The sequence below is a fragment of the Cuculus canorus genome, chromosome 1, assembly GCF_017976375.1.
Source record: "Cuculus canorus isolate bCucCan1 chromosome 1, bCucCan1.pri, whole genome shotgun sequence".
In the NCBI taxonomy this organism is placed as follows: Eukaryota; Metazoa; Chordata; class Aves; order Cuculiformes; family Cuculidae; genus Cuculus; species Cuculus canorus.
This window is the reverse complement of record NC_071401.1, coordinates 76,247,668-76,275,648: the sequence shown is the minus strand read 5'-3', so window position 1 is coordinate 76,275,648 and position 27,981 is coordinate 76,247,668. Positions and strand designations below refer to the sequence as shown.

The following is a 27,981-nucleotide window of genomic DNA, read 5'->3' as shown; positions in this document are numbered from 1 at the left end:
ATTCTCAAAACTTAAGAGAAAGTTTGAGGTCTAATAACAAATTTTAATCCATATTGATATGGTAATACAATCTAATAGATTCAGCTCACACTAAAGTAGTATCTACAAGCAAATCACACATTGGTTTCACTGAGTAGGGGATCAATTTAGCTACCAAACGTAGTTGTCTTGTACCATTTAAAGATTCAAAGGCATCAGTTTCCCTAGGAGATGGCAGCTGGAAGCCAAATGGGATACGCTGGGCTATCTCAGGTCTCATTAGACACCTGTGTTTAGCCAACTGAATCAAGTCTAAGATTTCTACGGATTAGAACTTGAGTCAGCACTTCACTTGCATGCCAGCATCTTATTTCTATTAGGTATCTGAATCCTCATCTGAGTTCCACATGGTTTTTCTTTCAGACGCTCCAGGAACTCATAGGTTTTGAAACCCTCAAATTGGCTTTACTATTGCAATGCCAAGGAGACACTGACACCAGAACACCACAATCTGGACATTCAGTACAAGGAAAATTATATTACTAGTGGTCCATTTTTCTGGTAAGATATAAGATGTAGCTGCTGTCACTATTGAGTCAATACAGAATGCACTACCCACCACATAGTGACAGATGAAGCATATTCCAAAGGTCCTAAATGAGAACTTGGACTACAAAACTACTTAGACATCTTCAAAGACAAATGCATAGAATAAAGAACCCTCCAGAAAATAGATCATCTAATCACCATAATGGCTGTACTGTAGCACTCACTCCAGGAAGAAGCACAGCACATAAGCCACTACAAAGAAGCAGAAGCTGCGTTGGTCTGAAGAGACAGATGATGGCAACTAGTATCCCAGAAGCACTACTGAAGCAAATGGTCTTAAAGCCAAAGCATGTGTTAAGATGGAAAGAATAATGAATGCTGAATGATGAGAGAATGCACCCTCTCTCTCCCTCTCTCAAAAAATAACAACAAAAGAGATGCCCTGATATATGTCAGAAGACAACTGAAGGTACAAAACCAGCAAGGTATCTCACATGGCTATAAACCCCATCACTGTTATACTATAACCTATTTATCATGATGTGAATCTTGGTTTTCCGGTTCTGTCTCTGAATGCCTGCTAACATTATCTGCGCCTTGATGGCGGCTATCTGTTTAGTCAGTCACACTAAACACAGCTATGCTGTTGCAGCCAACGTGATAAAGCAAAATGTCACTCTAGCTTAACAATCCTTATATTATCACCTGGCTTTATCACAGAATGAAATATGATAACAGACGCTGCTCATCAGTCCATTGATCCCACCAGAATTTCTCTCCTGTCCTGCCTTCATGGCAACATATCCAGCAATGGGTCTTCATGTCATGTTCTTTCTCTTTCTAAAAATGCTATTTCTCGCTCCATGAAAATCAGAAATAAACTCAAAAGACTCACTCTAACTCTGCAGCAGATAAGCAAAGTTATATTGATTGATGAAACGTAGGCCAGTCAGTCATAGGTAACAGTATAAAGCATAGGCCCACAGAAAAAAAATCAAATATGATTAAAATTGAAGTTCTTATAAAAGCACAGGGGCCTTTATGCAGGAGATAAGAATCTTGTGAGAAAAGGCAGAGGGAGGGATGGGTTTTTTTCCTTAGTTCAGAAAACAAAAGCCCCTCCTCCGTTCTGCTGCACGTCAAAAATCAATGATAAAAAATTAACTTTATGGTTGTATTCTTACTTGCTTTATCTGCCGCATGCCTCTCCTAGCACACAGGGGATTGCCTGCATGGAATTAAAATGACTTCTGCTCACTTAAGTCAACCAGTTAATATGTTCTGTACTTACACACTGAATTCAATGATTAGAATATCCCAACAGTATAACAAGAGCCATCATATTACACAAATGGCAACCACTGCAGAGACAAAAGACAATACTTTCCAACACTGCTAACGAGAAAATCACAGTCACGTTAAAAAAACTCAAAGAAAATTATTGTTTTGTTAATTTAATAAAAAGATTAAAAAAAAAAACCCCTACATTCCAGTTGCCACTCCTTATTTCCCCCCCCCCCCACATCCAGACTCTTTTTTCCCTGATATGATGTTGCTATTTTCTTGTTGCTACTCCTACCTAAAACAGCTGCTCGCAGTGAACAAAAATTTTGGAACAGAACAGAAGCTATAAAATGAAATAGTGAATAACAGCTAGGTCACCTGGGTTTCTCAGGCAGGCACCAAAATGAACACGTAGCTCACCTCTAAAGGAGAAAAAAAATCCTAAACCAGTTATTTAAATTAATTAGCATGCATATGCACACATTTCAATAGCCATCTTTTCACTCAGAGCCACACTCACCGCTTGCTTCTAATAGTCACATCCAATTCTCTTACACTCCCAGCTAATATATCCTGCTGCTGTGGAAAAGGTCTTCGTGCAAGCCTGCACTCACAGTAACAGGCTTGCCAGAAAAATGACAAGATGAAAAGCCTTTGCACCACCCCTAGCCGAGAGGAACCCTGAGCCTGGCACCCCGAGCCACAACAACGGCACTGCAGCCCTCGGTCCAGAAAACAAATATTTTTGAAAGGCACTGCCTTCTAATTCCAGTGTGCATGATGCCAACTGTGAAAACAAAAGCTGCTAAAAACAGCGTGTGTGTGTTAGCACATGCACACAGAGCATCTTAGCTGGAATTAACTCACATTTTCCCCCTATTCTCCCAACCCGTCAGTGAACAGAGCAGTCGATTACACTAAGCAAAATAAAATTCCATATCAAGCATTGCATTGTTCCTAATTTGCTACTGTAGCTTCTGCTGATAGGGACAGAAGACACAGCCTGTACTCAAAGACCTGGAGAACAAAAGAAATGCTGTATGAATTAATACTACAAATTTTGATTCAGAATTGACAGAAAAAGGTTTTAAGGCACACACTCTAGCTGTTTCTCTCACGCTTTAATACCAAAGACAAGAGAATCTTACCGAGATTTACAGCTGTTTACCCATATTCATTGGATATGTGAGCTTTGCATCCTTACAAATGTGCCAGCCAGTTTGAAAGCCTCGCAGAACTGAATCTGTCTCAACCTCTGCGTCTCATTTACTGTAACACAGAGGATTTTCAAAGCCATGCCTCACAACAGCTGGCTTGTTTTTGCCTGCTTCCTATGATTGACAAGTTCATACAAGCTCTGTCAACTTTAACCTTGATAAGTGAAGGCTCGGTCTGTATTGTATCTTACATCATCAGAAACTTCTGACCTCAGGGAAAAGATCTCGGAGACTTCAAAGCTCTTCCCTTCCCCCACTCCCACCCCCTGGATTTGGTTATTAGAAAAAAAAAAAAATTCAAAAGTCCTTTAATTTTTTATGAGCTTTTCCTTTTATTTGTGAAAACTCATGATCCACATTTCAGCAACAACAGTTCTGCAAGATTTAAATATACAAAATTATTTTAAAAGATCAGTGTGTCACTAGGCTCCTTTCTGAACAACATTCAAATAACCAAGCCTTTAATTGTAGAGGAGAGTCTCCATCAACAGCCCTCCAGCTTGAATTTTTTTGCATGCGTTGTATGTACAGGCCTCTCCTCTTGCAGGAGATTCTACAAGGAAAGACCTAAATGCTTTCATGCTGCATGAGCAAATTACCACCCCCACGCTCCATCTTTAGAAACCAAAGGCATTGTGGCCTTCATCAGAGCAAAGCCCAAGCTCCTTTCAATTTTTCCACAAGAACACATTAAAGATTTAATAGAGAAACTGTGAATAAGGCTTTAATAGGTATTAGAAGATCATTTTAAAGATGACCACTTTAACAGGAAAATGCACAGAAAAATCACATACAGGGGTTAGATATTACGATACAGCACTGATATCCACTTACTCTCCCCCTCTAAATTCTTTTCTTGCTCCTCCAAAATTTTTCTACCTCCCTAAGCTGTGTATTTGATTTCAAGATAGAGAGAACGACCCCAATAATACTCACCTGTTTACAAAACACAACACGACAGGTTAACAGAGTGCAGCAAGTCTGGTTGGACCAAGCAGAGAAATGGAAGTTACAGCTGTCACATTTCTTTTTAGCACAAAACTTTACTCAAATTTATTGGCATAAACAGTCCCCTGTGTGACAGCAAAACATAATCCACGTTGCCTAAGGCGTTATAGCAGAAGGTGAATGTTTCACAGGCCAGCTTTTGGTATCAGAATACCATAAAGCCACTCCATATGTTAGAAATATATGAACTGTTGCACTGAGGAGACAAATCAGTCACCTATCTTCAAAGATGCTTTTCATCAAGCAACTTAAGGGAAAATAAAATCTACAATCCATCAGCATATGATGCTTTTATGAGTACAACTACTGGAGACTGTATCTTGTACTATCTCTAATCTCCCTACTCAACTGTTATCATTAAAATAGCCATAAGAAGATAGCTGGATTTCAAGTGATACAATGAAAACTCAGTCTTCAGATAGTTTTTATTCTCATCGTCTTTCCAGGGAAAGCAGTAAAACCAAATCCGAACACAAAATATGGACACATGCTTACACATTTATCTTTGTTTCCCTCCCAATAAAATTTTTTTTGTGTGCCGTTCCTTTTCCCCACTCTCAATTTCAGTACCTTCAGAATCAGGTCTAGGAACTTCTCCCAGTTTCTCATGCTGGGTAACAGTTACCTTTCGGGGGCAGGGGAGGAAAAGAAGAAATTACCTTCCAACACTTCCTTTTACCAGATCACACACCCCTATCTGTCACTACATCAACAGTGGAGAACAGATGTGCCAGCAGCAATTAAGCAAAAAGAACTTAACTCAGTAAATAAGAAGGTGGAAGTAGTGAAAAATAGGCTATACGAGGTGGGGTGGCTACCCTCAATTTTTGAAACAGGGATTGAACCTAACAAAGGCAGAAGGAGAAGCCACATTTCCAAGGGTGTGGGCAACAAGGAAATTGGATGGGAGAGAAACAGAGCTATCCTACTGTAGCACACAGTAAACCAAACACAGGATTTGGAGACAATCCAGCACCCATTTAATGAGATCCAGCAGCTGCTGGTGAGCCAGAGGGGAGCATCACACCGACCTGCAGGACGTGCACCTGACAGCCACTGGGCTGAGTACCACTAAGTAGGTGAGGAATGGGAAGGCAATGAGGGGATCCTGGAAGATTTAGCACTCTCATTTAGCCACAACCAATCTTAGATACCAAAATAATGCAACTGGGTTGCTCTTGGAGAACCATGCGTCTCTCAAATCAAGCAGCCTCAAAGTTTTAAAATGGACAAGAGGAGGAAGAAAAAGTCTACAAGTGGGACAATTTATCATGCAACTCCTGCCTTGATCTGGAGGTATGAAAAGAATCTGGTTCAGAACTTTTGCTACTTGAAGAGCTACCCTGTGCCAGTGGCCATATGTGTATAGATTAAGCATTCTTGGGAGATCAAGAATCCACATTGTGGTATTTAATTTTGAAAAGGGCATTTACATACATGAAAGGAATATTTTTAAAAGAAAGAGGCCAGATGGTATAATGCTAAGAGATAACATGCGATGGAAGGTACAATTTATGAAACTCAGAGAAAATGTGTAGCACTTATCAAAAAACTCAGAAGAGCACACTTTTCCCCCTCCACTCTCTATCCACTCTGAAGGCTCAACTAAACAGTAATTACAAGAACATTCACCAGACAGCTAAACTCCTAACCAAATGTGGAAAATCCAGAAATATTCTAGCAAAACAAAAGTATAAACACAATAAGGTAAAAATAAAATAAAAAAAAAAGGCTGAGGTACTTAAAGGTGTTAGAACAAAAGAAAAAAGGGAAAAAAGTGCTTTATCAAACACAGGTATCTGTGAGACAGATTATAGGGCCAAAAGTACAATAATAAGAATACAAAGAAAGTAAGGCCACAACAGAAAACTGGCATGGACTCTATTTCACACGTCCATGAGCAAACAGCCGCCTATGCTGTCCATCATTCAGTGGGTAGACACGAATTACCTCAGCTTGATGATAATCAAGTGAAACTCCCATAGGAAATGTCTGCAGCAGTAGCTGTGATGCATAACTACCCATTCCTCTGATACTTTGGCAACTGCTCAAGCAAAGTGACACACACAATGTCTGGGGAGGGAAGGTGTAGGGGTGTTGAAAAGAAAGCATGAGAGAAAGAGACGGAGAGTCAAAACCCCACTCATTATGAATCTGGAGAACATCAGAACCATAAACTTAATATCTAATTTAAGAAAACAGGTAGAAATTACATGAAGAGATTCAGGAGCTGCACTAATTAGCATGTTAAATGACAAAGAATCACTTGAGCTTGTGCAGAAAAACTATGTCTCGGATGATTACTATTCTTAAAGAGAGTCACCATACAAGTGGACAACAGTGATCTGGACAAACAGAGACTATTTAGATTTTTAGCTGATTCTAAAAAACCCCCAATTATCCTCACCAGAGGCTCTCAAAAATCTGACTGACATGGGACAATGTCCTCATTTGCATCATTACATGATTAACAGAACTGGTTTGATCTAGAGGATTTACAAAAGTAGTGAAAAAGGTGAGAGCAACAGTTGCTGCTGTGCGGAAATCATTCTGAGTAATAATGACACGAGCCAAAGATTTCCTATCATTACGTGAAAGGGCCATAAAACAACACAAGAAATTCAGATTTAATAAATGCAAAGTAACCCACAGGATAACTTTTCCTATACCTCAGCAACATATACAATGAAGTATAACTGAAATTACTGCTTTGCAAGAAGGAAAAGCTGGATTTCACAAACAGTTCTATGAACAAATCATCTCTGTATTCCACAGCAGTAAAAAAAAAAAGAATAAAAAAGTCAAAATAAAGGAAGCATCATGTTACTTTATCAATTCAGAGTGCGCCCTAATGTTTCTACAGTTCTCATATGCTCCAAAAAAGAACACATGAGAATGTGAAAAGACAAAATAAGGATGGGCAAAGCCATACAACAGCTTTCAGAGTTGTCTCATCCACTCTCTGCAGAAGAGGTGCTTTTCCTCACAGCATGTCACCACTAAAAGCTATGGATGTCAAAAGTCAGCGTGGGTCCAAAACCAGTTAGACACTTTACTCAAAGAGAAATTTATCAAGGGCAATTAACCACAAATACTTAGGATTGCACCTCTCAGCTGCAGACAGCAGAGGCTGGGCAAGGATACCCAGCAGCGCAGATCTACATTTACCTTGTTTGTCTTCTCTGACCATCTGCTACTGTTCAGTCGGAGAAAGGAAACCTGCCCAGGTAGAATTTTGAAGTGCAGCGTGTCTATTCTTAAGAAACAGCTTCCATCAACTTCCTTCATGTATCACTGATTCAAGGTGACACTGACTCAAAGAATGATATTTATTTAGCTGTTATTAGTCAGTCACATACACTAGTACACTGGAAAGACACAGTGGTTCATAACAATGAAATTTGTACCAATTACAAATATTTACAGAAATCTAAGGAAGGCTAAAGGTGACAGGGGAGCTCAAATACCCGAATAGATGCTGCTGGACTCTATCCTTTGTTGCTCTATATGCATGGAAAGAATCATAGCAATGCCTTCCCAGTTCCAGACAAAATATAAACTTTGAAACAGCCCAAAACTGTACTGCATCCATTAGCTCATACAGTACATACAATGTCATCATTGGGAAAAAAGTGGTCTGACAGATGCCTTAATAAGCCATATCTTAATGATAAAGAAATGCTAATGCAAATAGAAAGGGGTTCAACAACTCATGATCTGGAAGTCTTTGTTAGCCTGCGAGGATGCATGCTGGCTATCCTGCACTTCCTCCAGATGATGACAAATAGCTGCACACAAATTGATGGAAAGAGAAACTGTAATTTATATTTTAACTTCATGCAAGAAGGCCTTTTCCCCATTATTGCTAGGAATTCATATACCCAAAGCGTAATTTCAACCAAATAATTGGTATGTTCTGGCTGCATGAAAAACATGGGTTTGTCCCCCTTTAACTAAATAATAAATCTCCCTCAAAAAAAGAACACTTAAACCTTTATAACAGTCCTTATTGTAATGAAATTGATTTTAAAAAGAGGACACTTCACTTTACAAGCTCTTGAATAAAATGAATGTAGAAATTTTTAGTACATTACAGATTAGATAAATTATAAAATATACCTGATTACTTCTTTATTTCCTACAAAATACTACTTGTTAAGTCTTAGCAAAGTCCAGTCCAGTCTTTAGACTGGACACTAGGAAGAATTTCTTCACTATGAGAGTGGTGAGGCACTGGAACAGGTTGCCCAGGGAAGTTGTGGATACCCCATCCCTGAAGGTGTTCAAGGTCAGGTTGGACGGGGCCTTCGGCAGCCTGGTCTAGTGGGATGTCCCTGCCCATGGCAGAGGGGTTGGAACTGGATGGTCTTTAAGGTTCCTTCCAACCCTAACTATTCTATGATCCTATGAAACTGATAGGAAAGATCTTTTTCCTTTAGAACTTATGTAAAAAATGACAGTCGCTGTAGGTGAAGTGTAGAACAGAGAACTCGGACCTCTTTCATACCATAAAATATCTAAGTTTGTTAATACGTGCATGGAATATTTGCCAAAATAATTCTTCGCTGATTTGTAAAGAAGCAGTTGCCCAAGATTATACCACTTCTTTCTCAAGAGGAAAAGGGACGAAGGTGAAAACATTTTGTTCATAGAGTTCTGGTTAGGACATTAAACTTGTGCAATTAAGTCAACTTGGGTGTCAAGAATGACTTTAACTTTGGTTTTGTATGGTAAAGGCTGGTCCTCTGTCTTTACGAGCTGAAACAGAAGCAACTAGTAAGGCATGAAAAGTCTAAAAGAAACATCTTACAGTATTTAGAGTTGAGACATGCTGTGGCCCCATACTTGACATGCACTTGCTCTTGTACTTGACACCTATTAAATGATGAAAGATTTTCTGCCACCTGTGATCTCATAAATCCTTTTTCAACGTTTTGAAACTATGTAATTTTCACAGACTTTGCAGAAGCAAATTAATAGACATACAAGTCAAATATTCCTAGAAAGTAAATAAGAGCAGTGGCTGTGAACATCGCTAGCATATGGCAATCTTAAGAATGAGATCATAAAGCACTGCTCTTTTGATGGAGATTGACTTTTATGTGTGCCATGTCATCTGCAGGAAGCCACAGATGACAGGCCAGAGCACACATTTCCATCTTTAACCTTTTCAAGGGCTATGTCGGTTTAGAAAGCATGGAGACATCTGAAGGGAAGCTAACTATATAACCAGCATGTGTCATCTGACAAACAGAGAAAGAGACACCTGTTTAAAGAAGGACAGACTTTATATCTGTGAAAAACTAAGCTTTTTTAACTAATAGGAAATAGAAAGACTTTCATCATTAAAATTAAAAAGCATCAACTTTTGTTTTACAATCAGAATCAAATAACACTTTTAAAGCAATCTTGAAGTTAAAAATATATTTAGAATTGCATCAAGCCTCAGTGTAAATATATTCAGCTCATGTCAGTGGACTGCTTGCATGCCTGTCAGTTCATAATAAAAGCGGCTTGGCTCTTGCATGTGAGATGATCATGGCTACCATGGACCACTCTTTTCTCTTCCTATAAAATAATGCTCCAAGCTATTAAATACTGCAATTTGGAAGAACATGTTTTAGCTTTTCTGAAAAGGGAGATGAAACAACCTGAATTCATTGGAAGCACTCAGTTATCTCAGAGGGGAAAAATACAGCCCAAAGATGAAAGCAGTTCACAAATTACCTTCATCAACTTGAAAAAAAAAAAAACAACAACTTTCAATTTAGGTTTTGCAACTGTGTGTTAAAAAACAAAGCACCAAAAAATAATATAGCAAAATGAACCAGCAGCAAAAAGTCCAGGAGAAAAAAAATGCTAATCAAGCACTTCTTTCTCACATTTTTAACCATTTGTTATTACAGTATTCCAACTCTTTTTCATTCCAGATTCAGTGCCTTAAAAAGACTCTCATGTCTCCTGAAAATAATCAGGGAAGCTGTAACAGTAAACATTTAATGTTTACTTAAAACCCAAATAATTCTTTTTTTTTTTTTTTTTTTTTTTGCAAAACAACTAGAGAGAGGGAGGTCAGCTGCACCCTGTAGCATTGGACAGTCTGTAATCCAGAGAAGGAACCCGTGGGCTCCACTGCTAGCTCTCAGCTTGGGTCCCTGCACATCTAACCCACAGAAACGCCAGAGGGCTGCTCTTGCATCCAGAAGAGTCATGTCAGCTTTGGTAGCACAAAGGCAACTGTAGCACACAGGCCTCATTAGCACAAAATAAGGGCTATCAGCAAGACAATCCAAATCCAAAACTTCAAATAAAATATTAAATATGACAACAAGGAAGATTTTAGGTTTGGTTAATATTTATGTCCTAGAACATACCATGGATGAGGTAAATTCCGTAGCCATTTGCAGATTGCTAGCTTTTAAATGTAGGAAACTACATGCCTTTAGGGTAGGTAAAAAATCATAAAATCAATTCATGTCATGATGAATTCAGTTCCTTTTGAGCACAGGAAAACCTTGCTAAAAAAAGTGCAAATGGACATACATATTCTTTTCCATAGGACAACCGTTTCTTGTCATACAGGAGGTAGTAAACAATACAGGAATTAAATGCCCAAAAGAGAGATTTTATTTAGTTGGTTTTTTGAATCCAGAAAACTTATAAACCCTGTGTATAACACAAGTGCTGACGGAAAGACTGCAAAAGAGACTATTTTACAAAACCTCCAGTATGCCGGTGAAGTGGCCCAACACTACATCTGAAATAGTATGTCAAAATAGTCTTTGGCTTAAAAAAAAAATAATAAAAAAGTAGTTATTGCAGCTGGTGCCCAGTCATGTGATTTTCATGGATTTCATGATTATAAAGCAAGAATTGTGCTGCACAAACACTGCTAAAATGCTGGCGTAGGAGTATTATTCACACGCTTTTGTGACTAGCGTTCAGCACTAGTGGATGGAAATCATTTTACTTGTCCAGAGATGCTGCCTGCCTGCAAAAGGACGTTTGCTCCCAGCTGACTGTGCTGCCGCCTCCTCCCTTCCCTCCCCTCCACCCGCCTGCGCACAAGGGCGCACACATGCATTCACACCCTCATTTTGAAATCACTATGGTAAGTACAAAGGACTGCAAAGAATTAGGAAAATAGCAGATGGTCTCTTCAGCTGGGCCACAAGCAATGCAAAATACAACCATACAAAAGCACAGATAAACACTAATTTTTTACAAGCTTTTACAGTCATGACTGGAGTATGAGTTTGTTATATTTTGTACTTTTCTCTTCCCTTCAGAGATTAATGCCATTTATAGAACTGAAGAAAGCCCGTGGAAATTATTTTTCCTCTACATGTGCTTCTTCTGTTACAAAAATGAGAGCTATCAAAATGTGGTGATAGCAGTGTGTGCACAATCTCAGTTCAGCTGCCACACACGACTCAAGCAGCCACAGTATCAGCAGCTGCTGAAATCACTGCTTATATTACAACAGCTCCGGCAAACTGTGGGGCAGGAGGAGGGCACCCCCTGCGTGCTGGACATATAGGGACTTCCAGCTGCAATGTGTATATAGTCAAATATTTGAAAAGGATCTAAAAATACTGTTCAGTTTAATTAAAACACCAATTAACAGAGAAAAGTGGAGCTGATCAAATGGGAAAACAACTTTTGGTGGCTTCTGTTCATCTACTGCATTCTGTAAAGGCACAAGTAGAGAAAAGTCCAATTCACAGCACTACTGTTTTCCAGTAGCATTCCATCTTTGCCAAGGATAATACTGGAATACTGTTCTAGGAAACCTCAGGCATTCCCTCCTCCCTGCCCCTGTCAAAAACCTGAAACTGATAAATAGAAAAATAACTGAATTGTTTCATGCACACAAGTAAGAATCATCTGGCTCCAAAGAAACTGTAATATACTCAACACTCGACTTCAAGTTCACCCCAGAAACCCCATAAATTTCAGTGCCAACATTAATTCTATAGTGCATGTGGAAATATGCGGGGAGAAGGAGGGGAAAAAAGGGAAAAAGGCATTAAAAAACGTCCAAAATCATCACAGCAAAATTTCCAGTTTGGGTCAGGAAAAGATCAAATCAGAGCTGTCATAAGAAATCTCTTATAAGCCGAAATTAAGAAATACTTACCTTACAGTGCAGTTCCTTTCATCCAGTTTGTTAACTTTTGAGAAAATACACTCCCCATCTTCCTCTACATTCTCTGCTTGCCTCCTTACTTCAACTGAGACTTCCTAAAAGTGGTTTATAGCACAAGTAAGACACCAAGTTATCATGTTTCAGGCTCACAAAAAAATCTATGATTATGGAACCTCTTATTTGTGGGTTTGCTCTGCTTGAATATACATGAAGTCAACAGCATAGCATGTCTTAAGCTTGTTAGGTTTTAAGTGGTACAGTATGCTGCTATGTGACCTCTTGCGCCGCAGCACTACCGACCTGGCTGTGCTCAAGTTACTGCTCTGCTTTGTCAATCTATAGAAGAGATTAACATTGATATAAAACTTTGTAATTTCCATTTGCAGAGACAAAAAAAAAAAAAAAAAAAAGACAACTTGCTCACATTTCAGAAGAGGCAAGTACGCACCGGCTTTTGAATCCCTGAATGCGTACTTTAGTTTCTCGGTAAAACAGAGTTCCAGAATTTTATTATCTCACTATCTTCAAACAACCCCACCCAAAGCATAGCTTTGCATTACAAACACTGAACCTACAGGAAATTTAATTGCGCATTAGCACTGGAATCATCTGAATCATATATGCAAAACATCATCTTTATTTACTTCAGTCTGTTGAAAGCATCTTCAGTGCACTTATCACCATATTTTCCAGGTGCCTAAACAGGTGTCTACTTTTTGCCTCAGGAGGCCTATACTGAACTTAAAGACACTGACTAATAAACCAGAAATGTATACATGGATTACATGATTATTTTTATGCTGGGTAGGCAATTACTTAATAATTCAGTTAATTTAATTTTCAAAATAACTTCCAGGTGAGTATTTCCAGTGCTTAGAATCTCTACCCTAGTAAATTATCCATGTTCTTAAGTCTACATGTAGAGTTCAAAAATAAAAATTATTTTTGCAAAACCTAAATTCACAAAAAAATTAAGAGAAAAAGAGTTCACACCTTTTGGAGATCAAAATATTCCATCTCTTTCTGAGCTAGTCTCTTTCTACTCCCTGTGTACACACAAATCCACATAGAAATGCTGTGTGGACATGTGAAATGTTTTTACCTTCTTTCTTGCATAAGGTGGAATTCAGCACAGGTTGAACACACTGTGACTCCTTATACAAATCAGGCAATCTTGCAGCAGCTCGAACAACGTCTTTTAAACAGAGAACATAAGAGACTTGGCTTCTCTGTTTACTTCCCCTGTCACCTGCCAACCATTCCTTGGCCTGGCTCAGTTAAAAATTAACTTAATATTTGCTTCCAAGTTGAACAGCCATTTGGCATCTCTCTGAGACATAAATTTATACATCTTAAATCCAGCAAACTAACATAAAGTAAAACTCTAAGCAGTTTCATTTGTTGCTGTAGTGCAGCTTTAACATGAATGGGCATATTTTTAATTTCCAAACTTCACTGGACAGAAATTTTGTCCTATGTAGCTTTTGCATCAAGCAAGTTTAGAAGAAAGGGGGAAAATCCATGGAAGGTTATCAAACCATTAACAAAATTGGACAAAAGTAGATATTATTTCCTCTTGGAACATTTTTCTTTATAGTTTCAGAGAAATTAAAGCATTAAATTGGGAAAGGGGGCAGCCATGCCAACAAAGAAGTAAGTCTGGTTGAAGATTGCTTTGATCCTCCTGTACCTCTACTGTAAAAAAAAGAGGATATCGTCAAACCAACTGTTTTTCTTTTTTCTTCCATCTGGCTACAACACACAAGAAATTTACTGTATCCAATTGTTGCTTGCTACACTCAATTCCTGTGCAATACAAACTTTAATCTTTCTCGTATTTCTTATGAGAGCTACCTATAACAATTATTCCCTTACTGACAAAAGGCAAAAACCACACTACATTGTCTTCCTAAACTGGAAATTTTCACAGAAATGATCTCATTCCCCGCCCCTTGACCTTCCTCCCCCCAGCAATTTAAAGGATAACGTGAAATACATTTGTACCTGTTTGTAGAAATCAGTAGAAGGGGATGATCTAGACCTCTCGTGGGTATACTGCGGTTTCTCGTGTTGTTCATGGCCTGCATCAAGGATATTATCAGCTGAATGGTACCTTCCTGAGCTCCTTGACTCTATCGGCTTCCGCTGCTCTTTCCATGATGCCTGATACTCTGCAAAGGTTCCCAGGCGCTGCGGCTGTTCAGATTTCACAATCCTATCAGCAGCCTTATTGCTGCCACTGTGGTGGACATTATCTTTTGAAGTATGTGCAGTTTCAAGCCCAACAGAGGCTGCCTGACCTCTTCTCTCATACCATGAGTCCTCTCCCTCTTGTCTACCATGAGCTTTCCTATCTGGCCTCTCAGACAGTGCCTCAGCTTGACCTTGGGGAGCTGGTTTCTGTGCCAATTTCCTATAAGCAGGCTTACTTGTTTCTTCAAAAAATTTCCATCTGTCCGCAAATGAACCCAGGGCTTCCTCAGTTGTATTCGGACAGCAATGTTCATGGCACTCATCTTCTGACATCCCCACCTCATTTATCTTCTCTGGTTCAGAGTAAGACTTCAGTTTTTGCTCTGTTGTGAACCTCTTCCTGGCTCCGATGCGAGAGACGTGATGAGTGCCACTCCCTGTAGGGTTCAGTTTAGCTTGTGTAGCCTCAAGGAATCCAGACACATCTTCAGAAACCAAAGCCAATAACGAAGAGTTGTAACTACCAGTCTTCCGCTCAGGTGACCTGGGGAGATATTCAGCGGGGCTGGGATCCAAGTCCCGCCGTTTGAAGGATGTTGCCCTCAGAACCCTGGCCTGTGCTTCCTTGAGGTGATCTTTGTAGGTGCTGGTAAAGTTAGTGTCGGGGGAGGCTGTGACATTTTCTGCTGAATCTGGCTTCCAGGTCTCACTGCACTCCTCTGTTTCAGACGACCCTACTAATGTAGCAGTGCTTCTACTTTTTTGCAGCTTTGCTCTTCTCATTTGAATCTCATTTCTCAGGGTTGTTGCAAAACGGTCACTCCTTCGTGCCTGTTTGGACAAGTGAGTGTCAAATGGGGCCTGTCGCTCTGTTACTGCTTCTGGGCTGTTGCCAGACTGTTTTTTCCCTTCCTGAGCTAAAGAGTGCAACATTGGAGTCTTCTGAGGAGAAATCTTGCTACTCTCATCTTTCCCCCACCTAAAATCTTTCTGAGCAGATCTGTTTTCAGTGGTAAGGACACAGCCCTTTAGATACACCTGCTGACCATACCTAGTTTCACTTTCCTCAGAGCTGTCCTCAAAGTTTTTCTTTTGTCCAGACTTTTCAGTATGATTGAGTTTTTTAGCTTCTTCTACTACAGCACACCTAGCATCTCCCTCTCTGTCCACTGGGTAATGACTACTGTTCTCACATCCTTTCAGTGAAGATTCAACAGAGTGTTGAGGTAGATAGTGTTTTGGTTTTTGGACCATTGTGACAACTGCAGAATTTTCGTGAGTTCCAAGCAATGCATCAGCCCCCACTGCAGGTTTCCAGCTGTCGTCCTTGAGTTGTAGTGGCTTTGAGCTTCCCTGAGCAGGCTGTTTTGCTGTCACGCAATAATAGCGACTCTGTCCAGTGTTGTCCACCTTCTGTTCAGCAGTACTGTTCGAAGACGAGAAAGTATTGAACGGACTGGCTTGGTTTGGACTGTAGCCATGAAAATGATCAGGAGTAGGCAACTCCTGAACACCACTATAGGACAGATAATGTTGCTGATCTTTAGGCGCAGCTAAGATTCTTGCATTGTGAAGAAAAGTGCTTTCATCACTGTACTGGTGGTGGTGGTGGTAAGTGTAAGTAGGCTGTGCAAACCGAACATCGGTGCTGGACAAGGATGACTGCAGTTTGTTCACAGTTCCTCCATTACTATTGTACCTTTCACCAGTTGAAGAAAAAGTGTGTTCTGAACTGAGATCAGATTTATAATTAGAGTTGCTGACCCTCCTGTCACATGCTCTGGAGGGCCACCGCTGCTGCTCCACAGTTTCCAAGTTCCAGTCACTCCTGGGCTGAGACTGATTCAGAGCTGTAAAATGCTGCATGCTGGCACCTTCTGAATACATAGCGCCATGGGCTTTCTCGTGGCCTTTGGTAGCAGCAAAGCTGTCACTACGAAGAGGTGGAGGTGGGGGAGGAGGAGATGAAGACTTCTTCTTATCAGGAACATACCAGACAGGTCCAAAACTGGATCTTCCAGAGCTAGTGAGCTTGCCATCATGTTGTTCCTCTATTCTAGGACTTCTGTTGTTCTCATATTGGATGGGAGCTGGCAAATACCCGAGTTTGTCCTCTGTTCCACTGCTGTCACTGAAGAACTGGCCAGGCTTATTTCCATGCTTAGCAGTCTCCCAGTGGCCTACTTTATACAGCATGTTCTCTGTTGAAGAAGTGTCTGCGTTGGACAGTGTGTGGTCAGGGGTGCTAGAACTTGTGGAAAAAGACCCGTAGGCTGAATCCCGCTTACTCTGGCTCCCTAGATGATCAATGCTGCTATTAGACCTCGCAGAAGAAAGTCTTCCATACTGGCCTACTTGCGGAGTGTGGTCCCAGCTGTCCATACTTCCCAAAGAGCTGAACTGGTCAGAAGTGCGATGTAGGCTTGACTGATCCCATGAATTTGATAGGTCATGAGAAGAACAACTACAGTAGGAAACAAACACAAAGCCTCAGCATAAATATACCAGTCAAAAAATGCCAAACACAATTATAAATATATAGGCAACAATTTTACTAATGTTGCCTGAGATCCATCTGCACAGCAGTTACTTAAGACAAACAAACAAAATTGGAAGTTTGAACACAAAATCAGGGCTTTATCTCCATGCTCTGCCACTGATTCAAAGCTTGAAACCTTAATAACTAACTCAACTTCCTCTTGTAAGATTACCAATAAGCGATAACATTTATACCCATGAAGGCTGCCTTCTCCCCCTACAAATTGTTGATTTTACTGACTTCAGACAAATTTAGTTTGAGCTCCATTAGATGTCTCTTTCCCAGGACAAACACCAACTTATTTTTCACCTTTCTTCCAGGCACCTCAATTCTTCCAGCTTTAAACTCATGCACGTCCCTATTCATCTTTTGTAATGTCACTCTAAACTTCTTCAGCCCATACAGTTATTCCCTTGTCCTGCTTATCCAAATCTGTCCATTCATTTAACATTTTCACTTCTAAAATGGAGGTTCACCAAAAATATTTGCCTCAAATGCCACTGTTTTAGTTCCGAGCCTCTATGTGCACCTAATCAATGTGGTTTTAAACCACTCTCAGCTTGACATCCTTAAAACAATGTCATTTGATTCCACCCTGTTCTACAGCACTGATAGGAAAATGTCAGGAAAAGATGCCAGAGCAATATAAGCTTTGCATGGCCAAAAGGAAACTTCTGAACTTCCATCAAGAATCCTTACTGCCACCAGCTCCTCTCTCCCACTCTTTCTTCTATAAAAATGTAATCTTTGACACCGTACGTTCTCTGGATCATTTGCTTAGGACACTATTTCAAAATCTTGCCACTTCTGCTGTTTTCCTTACCCCATCAGTTTTGTTCTGGTTTCTTTCCTGTCTTTTCTGTCTTTCACAGCACCCACCTCCTGTCAAGCCAACACACCGATGATAGTCTTTCCAATTATTCTCACCACATCTCCCCATTTGAACTTCACTGGCAGCCCCTCCTGCTTTTATAAACGAAATTCAAATTCTTGCCCTTGCATGCAAAGCTCTTTGGTAGAAATCCCAGAATTATTCCACTCCCCTTTAGCTATAATTATATGAAGCATCTATCAAATCTCATGCAGTAAAGAAACCTGTGAAAGCTAGCAATGAAATTAGATTAGTCCACATAAAAAAAAAAAAAAAAAAGAAATACAAAGAGTAATTTAGATCTTTTTTTTCTATCAAAAATATTGCAAAGGTCAACTCAACAGTTCTTTCGAATTCAGTATTAACATTACAATTCCTTTTTCCCTTGTCCATTTCTATAGCCTTTTCAACTTGTTTCATACAACATGGTCAAAAGCAATTCATCTGAAATAAGAGAAGCTATAATTTGCTCTTATTTTCTAAAAGCATTTTATTAACAAGATAGACCAGCATTGGCCTCATCTTGTGGGTTTTTTGTTCTTTCATGCTTTTATTTTCAGCATTTTAAAATATCTAGCTGAATACTTAAAAAGGTCTTCATTGTTGTCTTAGGCAGATTTTTTGAATGAAAGTCACATAATAAAAAATAGATATATAGGGGTGAATAGTGAGAACTGGGCTCCAGAACTACCCTCTCTCCTATCTACACTGGTACAGTCTCTTTTGGTCCCTCTGTCTTTCTTTAGCTTCATGCACCTTCTCAAAGGCCCAAATTCTGTAGGCTGGCAAAAGAACTCCCACCAAAATCAACCAAAAAAACACCCCAAATCAATGAAATTACCTATGGCTTAATCTAACATCTACCTAGATAATAAGGACCATTTTCTGAGGGTTGTGGTGTCCAGTTGCACTCTACCCTCACAGTACCCAAAATCCAGGTATATCCCGCTTGGAAGAGAGCAAAAGCATCCTTTGGCCGGGCCCAGAGATTGGTGGTAAATGGAGTTAACTCCAGCTGGAGGCCAGTCACAAGTGGGGTTCCTCAGGGCTCAGTACTGGGTCCAGCTCTGTTCAATGTCTTTATCAATGACCTGGATGAAGGCATTGAGTGCACCCTCAGCAAGTTTGCTGATGACACTAAGCTGGGAGGAAGTGTCGATCTGCTGGAGGGTAGGGAGGCTCTGCAAAGGGATCTGAACAGGCTGGACCACTGGGCCAAGGCCAATGGTATGAGGTTCAACAAGGCCAAATGCCGGGTCCTGCACTTGGGGCACAACAACCCTATGCAGTGCTACAGACTGGGGGAAGAGTGGCTGGAGAGCTGTACAGAGGAGAAGGACCTGGGGGTAATGGTTGACAGCTGACTGAACATGAGCCAGCAGTGTGCCCAGGTGGCCAAGAAGGCCAATGGCATCTTGGCTTGTATCAGAAATGGTGTGACCAGCAGGTCCAGGGAGGTTATTCTCCCTCTGTACTCAGCACTGGTGAGACCGCACCTTGAGTACTGTGTTCAGTTCTGGGCCCCTCACCACAAGAAGGATGTTGAGGCTCTGGAGCGTGTCCAGAGAAGAGCAACGAAGCTGGTGAGGGGGCTGGAGAACAAGTCTTACGAGGAGCGGCTGAGAGAGCTGGGGTTGTTTAGCCTGGAGAAGAGGAGGCTGAGGGGAGACCTTATTACTCTCCACAACTACCTGAAAGGAGGTTGTGGAGAGGAGGGAGCTGGCCTCTTCTCCCAAGTGACTGAGGACAGGACAAGGTGGAATGGCCTGAAGCTCCGCCAAGGGAGTGAATTGCTGTGAATTGCCATCTCAGGTGCTTAGCTCAAGGAAGGGCAAAAAAATTCCAGAAAGAGCCCAAGGATGTGATTCCTGGGCTAGAATATGCCCTCCTTGGGCTACCTCTATTGTCTCCTCACATACTGCTGCTTTCAGCTAGTGATTGCTGTGTGTTCAGTTCAGCTTGGTGCTTGACACAGAGTTCAAAGTGTTTCTCGGTTTTGTGAGCTGTACTTTGAAAGTGGAGAGTCTCTAAAGCTGTTCACCTTCCCTTTTTGCAAGCGAGCAAGCCCAAAGACATCCCCTCTGCGACTGGTATCCTCAAAACACCCAAATCCTTGGTCTGGCACTGTGGGAATTCTGGGTGACCAGCAGCCACAGTCTGAAGTCAGCTCTGCCACTGAAGCTGTCATGGGCAACAGACACCAGGACTGGCAGATGCCCGGAATATATCACCTTTCATGTGAGCAGCACAGGCAGCCAAGGGGTTCACAATAGCAGTTTCCTGGGAACCCTGGTATTATTCTGTGCTAAAGTCACTAAATATATTTCGGCAGCATCCAAGAAAGCAGAATTTGCCCTTTTAATTAATATTGATGTCTACCAGCCGTTGATGCTATTTCTGATACGTGGGGGAAGAGGGGGGGAAGAAGATTGGTCTATTCCTACTTCCCTCCCTTTTCCTTTACATACACAATTTCCTGCCCAAAGCTCATTTCAAATTGGCCTTGAACTAAACTAATACATATTTTTTTTCTTTTTGAACTACTGTTCACCCAGCCCTTATCAAATCACTCTTTGAGAAATATGTCTTTCTAATATTTTACTTTCACAATGTACAAGGACAACCATCAGGGAGAACAGGATGCGTATACTGATTTACAGCACTGTCAGAAGACTGAAAGCAGAAATAGCATTGCAACCAGGAACTCTACAAAGCTTTTGGAAATTTCTGAAGTTTTTTTTCTATGTACGAGCACTTTTATTGTCTTCAAATCTATAAATCTAATTCAACCCACGTACATGAAATTTAAACACCAACTCCCTAAATCTGTGTAAAACAGCAGCAATTATAACAGAGGATTTGAGAACTATAATGTGCTAAAACTTCTGCTAATGAAATATTACAAAGTGCGTTTAAAAAAACCTGTCTGTCTAAATGTTATCATCCATACTTTATTCAAGGCCAGATATCAAGTTATCTTAAAACACCAGGGAGTTTCCAAAGAAACCAAATTATATAAAAACAATTATAAAACTGACAGGAAAAATAAAATCTTAAAGTATGAATGTTCTTCTGTTTTAACTACCATGATATATTAACATAAAATATAATGATGGAAAACATACAGCAATAAGTACAGAAAATATAAACCAACTTTCCAAACTGGGATTGTGTATCAGAATCATTTTCTTTAATGTGCCATGTAGCTATGGTCCAATGGCAACTAAGAAGAAAAAAGCAACAAATGAAAAACAAAACAAAATAAAAACCCTCTTGAAAATGCTGAAGAATGTCACCTATGAGCAGGAAACAAACAAGAATCTGTAATCAGTCACAAACAGGCGTTACCTAAAAGTTCAAAGTTTCACAACTAAAACTGCACCGGTGCCAGCCTTTCTCCCCTAGTGCTCAATGAGACCTAAAAATATTTAGGTGCTTTAAGTAGGGACTGAAAATCATTGGTCTTTTTACCTCTCTACACAAGCAAGAGCAGAGCTGTAGGGAAGATCAGATTACAAAAAGACAATTCAACTAATAAATCCAGTAATAACTTAAAGCCCACAGTGAAACATTCTGCATCCTCCCTTTAGGAAAAGCCTTTTTAACAGTCTGAAACAGTATTTTTCAGTTTCTTCTTCCTCTGTGGTTTTACTTAATTATGTTAATTTTGATGGTTTCTTTTTGCTTACAAAGGTTTAGGATTTTGCCAGCGGACATGGAGAGGAAATGCAGAGCAAGAAGCATAACCTTTTGAGTGCCTTTAAAGGTAGCTTCTTACCTTTCAGTCACACGCACACATCACATCCTGTTCCTGAAATCCACTCTCCCATATGTCAAACTTCCCATGCTCCCCCTTCAAGCTCTGAAAGGGGGGGCAATACTAAAGACGCACAATACAACCATTCTACATTTGTGGTTTTAAAACTACACTCAACATCATGAGCTGCATTATTATCGTGACGCTGTTGGAGCTTAATGTGTGTAACTTAAAGAGAGACTCACCTTGCATGATAGCGCGAGTGCCAGGAAGCGCAGGCATTGGACGAGGAAAAGTGTGACGTGGCTGTCTCAGGTTGACTTTCTGTGAATTTGGTTGCGTGCCAGGAGTGGGGCCTGCAGGCTAGGTCATTTCTTCTGAAAATGAAAGAGGTACAGAGTATTAGTTTAATGCAAGCAGTTCAGTAACAGCAAAAAATCTACCAGGGCAGCAAACGCTACACATATGGGACAGAGGCATAATGACTTGACAGCAAATGAGAAGACTTTCTACATGCATGCCAGGTTTGAAAAGACATCAGCATTCCTTTAAAATGCTTGAGATGCAGTGAAACATCGATACTCCCCAAGGTCTGTGTGTTTTGTTGTGTTTTTCCATGCTGTGGGATTTTTTTGTTTGTCTGTTTTAAGGTTTTTTGGTAGTTTTTCGTTTTTTGTTTAATTATTTATTTTGGAGGTGGGGTGGTTTTTATGAAGGGTGGAGACAGGCAAACAAATTTTAAAGTACCTGACGTGTACCCAGAGCTTTAACAGTTAAGGCTAATACTGGGACTTATGACTCTTTTACAACACGCCAACAACAGCGAGGCTTTGGCAAGGTAGGTATGTGGTTATATACTTTAGGTATGTGGTTGTGGGAGGAGATGGGAAGAAAAGAGTTAATGACAGGAAGGAATAAACCCATGTACACTGTTTCATACAAGTTAGCAAGAGTGATATAACTAATGATTTTAACTCCAGCCAAGTTCCGCTTCAGCTCTTTAAATGCTTGGCACCCCAGGTATGCTGGGGAAGTTGTTTGCTTTAGTTTTTTTTTTTATTATTTTTTAAAGAATACACCTCAAAAATACTTCAGCAATTCAAAATCCCCAAATATCTCCTGGTATATCCCATGTTTGTACATTCTTGTCTACATGCTTGTGTAACTGAAGAGATCCCTTCTAAGAAGTACAACAATAAGTTGTTAGAGGTTTGTGCCTTGCAAACCTTTCTGCAAAACAGCTCTACCCTCCTCTGCCCCTTGCTTCAGTTCAGCTTGCACTTTCTTCCAGGAACCTGCTGTTCATAACAGCTCTTGGCACTCATGAAATACGTGCATTTTTTCCCCCCAATATTAAACAAGCCTTACAAGCCTACCGGGTGGAATTCAGCTACTTCTGTTTCAGTGAGCAGATGCAGAGCACAGGCCACTCGTCTAAAACCTCTCAGTTGCATGGGAATGAAGCAGGAACTTCTTGAAGGTAATTCATCCTGCCCTACTGTTTGGCTCATCTTGGGAGAAGTGCAATTTAAAATTTAGACGAGGCAAATCCCATCCTTCCAAGCCACAACAAGTCTGAAACAAAGGCTTACAGGACCTTAGCTCTTAAGGGTTTTTTTTACATGCACTTATGTGTCTCGTTTATGTACTTATGAAGTTTATTACTGCAAAGTTAAATAATTTGTCTATGTTACAAAGTAATTTGCAAAGCTGAGAAAGCATTCCCTGTTTTCAATGTGAACTCTAAAGGCAGCCCTACTTTTTTTTTTATTCATTCCTCCTTTTTAATCAGACAGTCGCTGGGCTTAGAAAACAAAACTAAAGCTTATTATAAACCCCATATTTTCAAAATAGGACAAATTTGAGTGCACTGCTTTTTGCAGTACATTCATGAAGATCTGATGAATTCAATGATGAATTGCCTTTCCAAAGTCCGCATGCAGGACTACAAAAAGGAGAATAATAATTTTACAGGGAAGCTGTAATTTCGCTCAGAAGTGCAGCATCGTGACTGTCACTAAAAAAATAAGTAATTGTTTCCATAAACAAAAGCCTACTCTTCTCAGCATGACAAAAAAAGAAAACAGTTAAGCAGAGCTTTGCTAGGCTCTTTTTTCTTGGTAGAAAGTGAAATTAAGGGAGTCAGCAGAGGAGCCAAATAGTCCAGTGCAAACAAGTGCAAAAGCTTCTGTTCAGCCATGCAATGGTGGGCTCTGGACAGTCCATGCATACTCCAAGGGCTCTAAGAATTGTGTTCAGGTACAGAAAAAATTGTTCCAGCTGCACAGAACATCAAAGGGTTATTTTCCCCGGCGGCTCACTCACCTCTAAGGTACTGACACCAGCTTGGCAAACCACAAATATCTATTTAGGCAAATTCAAAAGACCTTCTAAGTACCAATTCAGCAAAAAGGTTTATCTGTCATGAGACAACTACTTTTTGTGCACCACTAAGGAAACACAAGACTAGAAAACTACCACAACATAAGCAATTTTTGGAGAGTGAGGAAACAAAAGGACGGGGAAAAAGGACTTCCTTGGCCACAGTTTGCTAAGGGTTTGGCAGATGGTAGAGGAATTCAATCACTGGGAAGGAACAGAAAGGGTGCACCTGTAAAGTTAGTACTGTACCTCATGGAACTTCTCAAGATCTTCATAAGATAGTTTCTCGCCACATGAACATCATTTTCAGATGGCATATTCTGTGCTACAATATCCACCACCACTTTCATCTTCCTGAGCAGCCAAGCAAGAGGAGGAACAGACTGGACTGAGTTGTGAGGTGAGGCAAGCTACATAGACAAGAACTTACAAGTTCTGTTTCATTTTTTGTATTTGTGGACATACATATATTTTGAGATATTCTTTTTTTAAGACGTAGTAGTCTGAGCAGCCTAAAAATACTGGTGGGATACCTGGAAGGTGGAATCACATAGACAATGGCTTTCTTTGAAGATCAGAACGTGACTAAACATTCATTTACCGTGCATAGTTAACAACACTTTCCACTAGATTCTCATTATTTAATTGCATTTAATATTACCTACAATTCAAGAAATAAGTTTTTCTATCCACAAACGGACTGCAGTGTGACTTTGATTCCAAAACTCAACACAAATGGGTAGAAAGATTGGAAAGAAAAAAGATTAAAGACTCAAAACAGGAATATTTTGCAGACAACTAAAGATGCTGGAAGCTGAGCATTTATATTCTAATGTAATACCTTTGTATTAATTCTGAGTGACAGAATGAGATCATCTGAACCTACAACCCAGAAAACCTCTAGCATTAATGGAAGCATTAATAAAAGCATTTCACTGAGAGTGTCTTTCTACCAGTGCTTTTACAAAAGCTGCTGGAAGGAAAATGCTGATAAGCTTTGAAGACATGCTACAAAGAGAAAAAAACAATTTCTATTGACTATAAGCAATCCATTAGATAGTGGTGTCAATGACATGTGCAAACACTTTAGCAATAAAACAACCTTTCCAATCCAGTTTTTTAGAATAATTCTGTCTTTTTTTGGTTACTGCTTGAAAGTCATTAAAAGAGACATTCTGAATTTCACAGGCTACAGAGATTAGAAATACTGTCTTAGATTGGTGCGGCTATACTGAGGAGGTTGATTTGGCATTGGGGAGAGTAGCGGGGAGGGGGGGGGAAGAAAATGTAATTCCTTGTCCAAGAGAAAAATAAAAATAAACTGGATAAGCAGATTGATCTGTAAACAACAATAAAAGTATATAAAAAAAATTAAAACTTAAAAGCAGACAGGAAATTGAACAAATTAACTGAACCACCTCAGCATACAACAAGAATATCAACGAATACAAGCCATATCCTCTGTTTTCAGATGCATTCTGAATTCCTGTAGCTACCATTCAGTGAAAAGGCCAGCATATGCAACAACAGAGGCTGTACTTCCCCACCACCAACAGAATTTGGTTTATTCCCATCTACCAGAGAGCACCCTTGTAACCCTATCACACGGGCTTTTGCATTTTGAGTCCCAAAGCAGAATGAGTACAGCCAGTTCCAGGGACCCACATCCAGGTGGAAAGCAATCAATAGGATTTATTTCTCTGCTAATCTTTCATTCCAGCTCTCTGCTGAAACAACAAAGACCGAAGGCCTGACTGCTGGCTAACGTGTAAGCATAAGGCTGTAGATCTTTCACTACAAGTAGGGGAAGCTACACATGGCAGAGGCTGCACAGTAGGTCTAGAACTGAAAACTGGCTGGCATGCATGTCCTTATCCATACCTTCTCTTCAGCTCAAAGGAGTGTTTGCAATGCACTCCAGGAGAGACCTTATAGCAGCCTTCCAGTACTTAAAGGGGGGCTACGTGAAAGATGGGCTCTTAATCACGGAGTGCAGTGATAGGACAAGGGGTAATGGTTTGAAGCTGAAAGAGGAAAGATTTAAACTATATATTAGGGAGAATTTTTTTACTGTGATGGTGGTGAGGCACTGGCACAGGTTGTTCAGAGAAGTTCTGGGTGCCGCATCCCTGGAGGTATTAAAGGCCAGGTTGGATGAGGCTTTGAGCAACCAAATCCAGTAGAAGGTGTCTCTGGCCCATGGCAGGGGGATTGGAACTGAGTGATCTTTAAGGTCACTTCCAACCCAAATCATTCTATGACTCTATAAATACCAGCATTGCCGACATATCCATGCACAGACACTCAGGCCCATCTCAAGTACGAGGTAATGAACAGCTCCTACAGGGATTTTTCAGGCAAAACTTTGGAAATGTAAAAATGAATGAAGAGTCAGACTGGTGGGGCATTTTAACCAGGACTGCCCAGCCACGTCCCTTTCCAAAAGCTGCCTTCCGTTGTGTCACATCCTTATGTTGCCCAAGATGTACCTACCCATAGGATTATTTTTCATGTTAAATCTGTTAAATCTAATTAATTATTCAAGATCTCTGAGCCCATTGGGGGGGGGGGCAGGGAGGGAAGGCAGTTCCTTCCCCCTTCACAAAAAGCTCCCCCATCGCTGGGTTTCACCTACGCTAAATATAGGCATTACAAAGCTGACGTGGAGATGTTTTACACCCCCACGTAAGCCCAGAGTGGCGTTTCCAGCTGGGAGCCATGTGGGATGCACGCAGGACCAGCCTGCAAACACAGAGTGTGGGCATCGCCCCCTGCTGCCCCCACTGCCACCACTGCCCTCTGCTGGCTGCAAGCACAGCTGCCACGATCGCTTTGTTGCCCCCACCCAGGCGGCTGCTCCCACACCCCACGCCCTCCTCCACCCGGCCCAGTTTGACCCTTTCTGAGAAATCACGCTCTTCAGCAGGAAGACACATGTCCACTCTGAAAATCCAATATAACTTAACTGCAGCTCTCATATTGACTTGCTTCTTCTTAATATTATTTCTCATTATAATGAATCCTTCCCCAGGACACCGAAGCGCTACGCTGTTCTTCTGTCATCCTGAAACACAATGCCTGGCAATATTTTGAGTCCTGCACTTGGGTCACAACAACCCAATGCAACGGAACAGGCTTGAGGAAGTGTGGCTGGAAAGCTGCTGGGCAGAAAAGGGCTTGGGGGTGCTGGTCAACAGCCCACTGAACACGAGCCAGGGGTGTGCCCAGGTGGCCAGCAGCATCCTGGCTTGTATCCGAAATGGTGTGGCCAGCAGGTCCAGGGAAGTGATCGCTTTCCTAGACTTAGTGCTCGTGGGGCTGCACCTCGAATACTGTTTAGTTTTGGGCCCCTCAGTACAATTGAGGAGCTGGAGCGTGTTGAGAGAAGGGCAACAAAGCTGGTGAAGGAGCTGCAGAACAAGCCTTATGAGGAGGGGTTGAGGGAATCAGGGTTGTTTAGCTTGGAAAATAAGAGGTTGAAGGGTGACCTTATCACTCTCTACAACTGCCTCAAAGGAGGCTGTAGTGAGGGAGGTGCTGGTCTCTTCTCTCAAATAACAAGTGATAGAACAAGAGGCCTCAAGTTGCACCAGTGGAGGTTTAGATTGGCATTAGAAAATATTACTTCTCTGAAAGAAGCACTGGAAAAGGCTGCCCAGGGAAGTGGTGGAGTCACCATCCCCGGAGATGTTCAAATATGTGTAAATGAGGCACTTCAGGACATGGTTTAGTAGGCATGGTGGTGTTGAGCTGACAGTTGGACTTGATGATCTTGGAGATCTTTTCCAACCTCAATGATTCTATAATTTTTTTTTATGTTGGCTGCAGCTCTCAGACGGCAGAATTCACAGCACCACTTCAGTAGTAAACTTTTACAATCAGGGTTCCCTAGGGCACATCCAACTAGAAGTGGGCATTTGTTGTTAGTCCTTGTGAATACAATGCTTAAACGTCAAAACATGTAGTTGATCAGCATTCTCAAACAAGCAGCACACTTGGGACATGAATAGTACGATAGCTTCAAAGCCAAATAAACCAAATAAAGCCACAGTT

At 40.7% G+C, this 27,981-nt stretch overlaps 1 protein-coding gene across 9 annotated transcripts in view; it reads right to left on the bottom strand.

Moving 5' to 3' along the window:
- Positions 1–27,981, bottom strand: part of SHROOM2 (shroom family member 2) — a 126,076-nt gene that overhangs the window by 26,169 nt on the left and 71,926 nt on the right. For 6 of the 9 annotated variants that reach the window (XM_054073982.1, XM_054073990.1, XM_054074033.1 and 3 more), the window contains 3 exons: positions 21,792–21,923; positions 14,191–16,843; positions 12,178–12,281 (listed from right to left, as the gene is read on the bottom strand). In XM_054073982.1, coding sequence (XP_053929957.1) covers positions 12,178–12,281; positions 14,191–16,843; positions 21,792–21,923 — 2,889 coding nt within the window. Of the gene's footprint in view, positions 1–12,177; positions 12,282–14,190; positions 16,844–21,791; positions 21,924–24,177; positions 24,283–27,981 lie in introns of all 9 variants that reach the window. The other 3 variants (XM_054074052.1, XM_054073998.1, XM_054074014.1) reach the window with 1 other exon arrangement.